This window comes from Lithobates pipiens, unplaced genomic scaffold (genome assembly GCF_037356315.1).
Source record: "Lithobates pipiens isolate NorthernLeopardFrog02 unplaced genomic scaffold, aLitPip1_a1.2 Scaffold_28, whole genome shotgun sequence".
NCBI lineage: Eukaryota > Metazoa > Chordata > Amphibia > Anura > Ranidae > Lithobates > Lithobates pipiens.
Window position 1 is genome coordinate 66797484 of NW_027507789.1, and position 6848 is coordinate 66804331.

The 6848-nt window shown below is 50.4% G+C and overlaps 1 protein-coding gene across 1 annotated transcript; it reads right to left on the reverse strand.

Moving 5' to 3' along the window:
* Positions 1-5166: 5166 nt before the first annotated feature.
* LOC143934857 (uncharacterized) lies at positions 5167-6273 on the reverse strand. Its single transcript, XM_077458460.1, has one exon. The coding sequence runs from the start codon at positions 6242-6244 to the stop codon at positions 5438-5440; it is 807 nt and encodes a 268-aa protein (XP_077314586.1). The 5' UTR covers positions 6245-6273; the 3' UTR covers positions 5167-5437.
* Between the last annotated feature and the right edge of the window lie 575 nt (positions 6274-6848).

Here is a 6848-nt window from a genome sequence, read left to right on the forward strand (position 1 = left end):
CAGCATCCCACGAATGTCATCCTGCAGCACCTTCAGTTTGTCTTCCGGCAGCCTACATTCCATCTTCTCCGAATCCAAAACAATACCCAAGAAACTCAACACCGTGCGCGGACCCTCCGTCTTGTCCGGCGCCAAGGGAACTCCGAACTTCTCGGCAACATGCTCCAACGTAGCCAACAACACCGCGCAAACTTCTGAAGCAGGCGGGCCCACGCAGAGGAAGTCGTCCAGGTAGTGTATCACTGAATTCAGTCCCGCGACGTCCCGCACAACCCACTCCAGAAAGGAACTAAATTTTTCGAACAGTGCACACGAAACGGAGCAGCCCATAGGCAAGCACCGATCGACATAAAATTCCTCCTGCCACTTACAGCCCAGCAGGCGGAAGCTATCAGGATGTACGGGAAGCAAGCGAAAGGCCGATTCAATATCAGTCTTCGCCATCAGATCCCCTTTGCCATATTTCCTAACCCAGAAAACCGCCACGTCAAACGACGTATAAGACACCGCACAAATGGCGGGATCAATGGCGTCGTTCACCGATCCACCTTTCGGATACGACAGATGATGAATCAGCCTGAATTTGTTGGGCTCCTTCTTGGGCACCACACCCAAAGGCGAGACCACCAAGTTCGGAATAGGCGCCACAGAAAATGGGCCCCCCATGCGCCCCAATGACACCTCCTTTCGCAATTTTTCCGACACCACTCCCGCGTGTTGTAACGCCGACCGCAGATTGCGGGCCAAGGGGAGCGCTACACCCAACTGCGCCGGAATCCGAAAACCCTCCGCAAACCCCCGTGCCAGCAACTGCGCAGCCTCCCGATCCGGATATCTAGCGAGGAAAGGCAGCATCCTTCCCACCCTCACCGGCGTGGTCCCCTTTTCCGACAGCATCCCCGGGCCTGCCTTTTCCTTGCTTAAAACAGCGGGACAAGGGATGTCCCCCCCCCGCCACAGCCAGAGCACTCATGCTTGTACTTGCCTGACCCTCCGAACTTGCAGGAGCCCTCGTTGTACTGCCAGCACACCCCTTTTTTTCTTGTGGCCGATTGTCCGGGGGTAGTGGACCCACCGGCCCCACCCTGAAAAAACTGGCTAGGCGACCGCGCTGAGGTCATAAGGCGCATCCATAGGCTGATGTCCTTATGATCCCATCTCAAAGACGGGCGAATAGCCCTCCGCTGACGAAATTGTTCGTCATAATGCAACCAAGACATTCCCCCGTAGACCTCTCCCACGGCGTCCAGGTAGCAGAAAAGGGCAGAACAGTGTTCCGGGTTCTTCTCCCCTATCACGCTCGCCAATATGGCGAACGCCTGCAGCCAATTCGCAAACGTCCGCGGAATGAGCCTATATATCCTCTTCTCCTCTTCTCCTCGTCCTCCTTCTTGTGGTCCTCCGGCCTTACCCTATCGAGATTAAACTTCTCCAATGGCAGGAGAGCGAAAATCTCCACGTATTCGCCCTTCCATATCTTCTCCTTAACTTCCGGCTTCAGATGGACCCCCAGGGGCCCCTCGAAGCATACATAAACTTTACATCCTGCTTTTTTGCGGTTTCAGTGGTCGCCCCCCAGGCGTCTTCTCCACCCCCTGATCAGCCACCGCCGCCACCGGGGCGGCAGGCACCACCACAGAGGCGGCAGGCGCCGCCGGCTCAACCGCCATGCTCACCGCACCCCCCGACCCCCCCGTCCCCCCCAACCCCCGTGCTTGGGCCCACCCACGCCGCCACCGGGGGAAGACCCTGCCCACACACGGCTCAAAAGGCTGGACCAGCTCCTTCAGACCCGCCAGGAACCCCCGCAAACCCGCGTCCCCCACCGCGCGGTCTGATACCAACGCAGGCGGAGTGGCCGGTGCGGCCCCCAATGGCCGCCCCTTGTGGACCCGCCCCACCCCCACATCACCCCCCACATCAACATTCAAAGCAGACAAATAATGCAAGGACTCACCGTGTTGCCTGGATGGAGCCCCACCAGCCGAAGGTCCCGAGTCCACCACCGCCGGACGCTCCTGCTGCCCATCGTCGTCCGACTGCGACAGGTCCCCCTCCGAGCGACTTTCCGGGAGTTCCGCCTCGCTCACCGACTGCCCTCCAGTGGATGCGTCACTGGATGCCGGGGATCAGCGGACCTTCCGTTTCCTCCGTAACGCACCAGATCCGCACGATGATTTCTTCACCGCCTTTCCGGGACCCGCTCGCTGCTGCTCGCAGTGCCGCTCCAGGCCACTGCCCAACGGCAGCACGACTCCTCCGTCAGCCTCCGCCCGGTGACCCCCCACAGGAGTCCCCTGCCACTTGCTTGTCCCAGAGGGGCCACCTGCTGTCTGTCCCTGCAGCCCAGCAGCCATCTTCCCATGCAGTCCACCGGTAAGCCCCGCCCCCGCTGCCGCCATGCCAGGAGCTGGGGTCCTGTGCTCATCAGGTGGCCTCCCCACCCTCCCAACACCAGTCTTACCCTTGCTAGGATCCCCCACTGCCTTGCCATCTCCATGCGTCCTCTTCCTGGAGCCCCCCCGCTAACGGCGCCGCTGTTCGCTTCGCGGGCGGGCCAGAGGGGGGCCGGTGACCTCTGCCACGTGCACCAACAGTCCCAGGGAGGGGGGAGAGAGGGGGGTCCGGCGAAAAACGGTCCGGAGGCCACGAGCGCCGCGCTCGCGCTGTCTCCCGGCCGGGCCGCACTGCTGCTGGGGTAGACTCACCCAGCTCCGCCGCCAGCCATGCCTCCAGCCATGCCTCCAGCCATGCCTCCAGCCATCCAGGGCCCCTGGACACCGATTCGGCCTTCAGCCTTGCAAAAAGCTCCTCCACCGCCGCCATTGCTCCTAACCAGCTCGCTCCACTCTGCAGACTGAGGAGGGGAGGAGCCGCCCCCTCTGAACTATACTTCTGCTCCTCCCCTCCCAGAAAGATCATAGTACCGCCCTCTCCAATCCTGTGAACCCTGTCATGCCGCCCTGCGCTCATGCTGTGCTTATGTTCTGCTCCGGGCTTTCTTTATGTTCTATTAACATTTACTGGAATATTTCAGTTAAGGTCTGGTTATACAAAGAAGTAATGGTTCAACTGAGTTTGGGATAGCAGCACAAGTTCAGTCGAATGACTACTTAAGAAAATGTTAGTGGAGACTGAAGGCAACAACAGAATATTATATACACCTATGTACAGTAGAATACCACTTGGACATAGCCTGAAAGGATAAACAAGTTAAGCAGCAATACTGACTGTACTTCCAGAAAGAGAAACCCAGGCCAGCGTGTTTAACATCTGATTCTAATGAGAAATGCAGCTAAACATGGATGGTGTAAGGGGCGTTTAAGTAGCAATGACAGAATGTCCCCGTTGCAGATCTGATAGTCTTCACCGGCAGTGACAGTAACAGTGTGGTAGTACATCTTGTGATGACTGTAGCTAAAGAGAATTATGTACACTGTTCAAGTAAAGGTGCAGTGAAGTGTTCCCAAGGTATAGCTGTCTGTACACAGTGTCCCAATGAAATAAAGAAAAGGTTTGCAAAGATGGTCCTCTCACCAATGACCAGGCCGATTCAACGTCTTAGAGCTAGCGACTCCCGAATGGAAGTTCTGGCTGCAGATCCGCTTGTGATGATCCTCCCGTTACGAAGCACGAAGAGAGGGTAGCTGCACTGTAGAGACGGTGCTGATCAGAAGTCTGATAAACAGCAGACAGCGCTGGATCTCTTCTCGGTCAGGTGAAATGCTGCAGACCACGTGGTAGACCACAACCTCACTCACCCTGCATAGAGAGGTCTTTCACCCACAAGGCTCCAGAGGAAGAGAGCGCGAAGCGGGTCTCTGGCTTCCTTTATAGTTCTTCTCAATAATCACCCTGGTGGTAGCAAAGATCCCTGGGATATGTAGTCCAGCTGCATAGTCATGCAGGGGAATAGCCATTTGTTGGAACTACCAGTCAACCCTTTGGTTGGGCTCACAAAATGAAGTCAGTCTGATAACGCTGGGCACTAGAGGGATAATATGGTATAAGATCGAGCAGGGAATAGCCGTTCATGGCAATTATAGTCCATATTGCTACATCTGGAACTGGTGCATGGTCATGAATATCTAGCATGGGGCCTTCAGCCATCTAGTAGGAGCATTTCATTGAAATATTCATATATGGTACAACAATCTGTTGCCAATACCACACATTGCTCTGAGTCTAACTTTAGATGTATATGGCCTCTTAAACCTTTATATGCTTTATTTATACTTTTAAAAGAAAAAAAGAGAAAAAAATCGGAAGATCATTAGCACTGGAAATATTTAAATTAGTGGACAGCAGACATAGAAAAGAGAGGAAACGCAGGACATTGGTGTATTAAATGTCACGGTGATGTATAAAACTAGCAGATGTTAATAATGAACTATATTATATTCCACATGAATAAAGAGAGGGACGAGGTGACTTCGTGTCTTGTAGGCGAGAGCTGATTAGTGAGTTAATATGAAGCAATTTAGGCAGCTGGCTGCACAAGTGATTGAAACAGCTCCAGCCCAGTTCAAGGATAATTTTAGACAGGACAGTGATCTGGTTACACAAATTAGCCGCCTGAATGAATTAAATATCCTTCAATTGTCTGGAAGACTGCTAGCTGACAGGCTACGGGTTGACCTGATGTTGCCTGAAAACAGTTTTATTTGGTTTAAATGGATAATTGAGCAGTAGGCTGATTTGTAGGGTAGGGGAATGGTACAAAGTATTGTTGCTATCATTTAACACATTTTAAAATGATGAAACTACTGCTGTGATTTCTGCATTACCTCTTTTATTCATTTTAAAAGTACTGTGGATCTCATGAAAATTATATACATTGATCAATCCTCCAGTAAGCTTTCAGAAAAATGTTGTTGTAATAGGATTAGAAGGTTCTTCTTCTGATCCAATGATTGCATTCACATCCCAAGGTTTCTGAGGGAGCTCCTCGTTGTATGGGAGCAGCCCACATATTTACCCAAATGCCCCATTGGGACATTATTTTTTTTTTATTTTTTTTTTTTTTTACTTTTACAAGTCTATTAACCTTTATTTTTGCTATTAAATTTGTGAATTGTGTTTTTTACATTTTATAAGTGCAATTTTACTTCTGTGACAATATTTCCTTTTCAGTTTTCAATTTGACAATCCTTTATAATAATTCATTACTTAAATGTGCCTGCTCCTTCAGACTATTTGCCATCAGTTTCCCTCTCCAGTGCATAACAAGGTACAAAGAAATTTGTGGGTAGGTAGGACTCCTTCTCAGGAGTAAAAAACATTGTTTCATGCAACACTCACTCTCACACATAAAGAAATAAATATACACATTTTTTTTAATTACACAATATAAAGCAGATGAGCTACTTCTTCCTGGTGCCACCCTTCCTTAAGCCATGACCTCTATACAAGAAGGATCTGGGGATTTCCCACATTTCTATCTCCTCTGTATCAGTTCTTGCTTGTTTTCTTTTAGAAGACTTGCGCGTTCCTTTCTTTTTTGGAGGCTTGTCTTGCTCTTGGCTTTTGGTTGTATCTTGCAGATAATATGCAGGTTCTGTGAATTTGGGCTTAGCACCTCTTCCAACCCAGTACTCTTCAACAGTTGCCCCAGAGGTTTTCTTTTGGGATTTTCCTCCTCTTTCTCATATGCAAAGCTTCCTGGAGGCATGTTTCGATACTGTGCTGAATTGCAGGCATTTTTGTGAAAGTCTCTTTCTGGCATTGCTGTCACTGGAGACATTGTCGTTTCAGCAATCTCCGGGATGTGTTCATTCTCTGTGCTGATGCCAGATGAATGGGAAACTGCATTTTCTTTATCAGAGTCATCCCTTTCTGTACCTGGGTGCTTTTTTGGTACATATTCAGGCTGTCTTGGATCTGTCTGGGTTTCTTTTGTTTCAGTTCTTCTTCCTGGACTGGCATAGTGCCTAAATCGTGTGGCATGGTAAAACATAGGGGATGGTGGATGAGGATTAAAATAAGGTCTCCGGTTCATTCTCAAGTTCATTTGCTGTTGAGGGACATAAAATCCAGGATACTCATGAAGTGGGACCGAATAATAGGGCATATATGGATTACCCCCCCGGTAACCTGGTCCAGAGATGCAGTATGGATTGTAAAGTTGGGCAAGGTACCAAGGGTTTGGGAAAGGTAGTTGTGCTGTTGGTTGTGCATAAAAGAAGGGCCTCTGCTGCGATGCGGAATACTGCCCACTTTCAGGAGGTGGTGCTGAACTGTTCATGTTTGAAACTGATTACATCCCAAAGCACAACTAACCTTCCACTCCATTGGGACATTATTAGTATAGTGTTCTTAAAACTAATTGCATGCACCAAGCATACTTGCCAAAAGTCCAGATTTTCCCGGGACAATCCTGAAAATTGGGCCCTCTTCGCGATCTGAGCGCATCCCGCTCAAAATCCTGATTTTTAGCTTTTGTCCTGGGAATAATCGGGACTGTTTTTGGCACCAGCCGCCACAGCTTCCGGCTATAAAAACATGCCCACAAGATCTCCTTCAGGCTAGCAGGTCTCCTTCCGCAGGTGTTAAGTGGAGAGGGGAGGGTCCTCCGATCCATGCAGCTTATCGGCTTCTCTCTTCAGTGTATACAATTTGTCTGTACACTGAAGGCGGTTAGCTGCACGGATTGGAGGCCCCTCCCCTCTCCACTGAACACATGGGTAAAGAGATCTGCCAAGCTTGGCCTCCACAAGAGCTGATCTTCTTAATGGTGGAGTAGATCAAATCACACAGGAGGGACTCTGCTGGTGCCGTCTGATGTAAGGAGGGACTCTGAAGGTTATAGTATTATGATCTTCAAATGGGACTCTCCAGAGTCAGGTGGA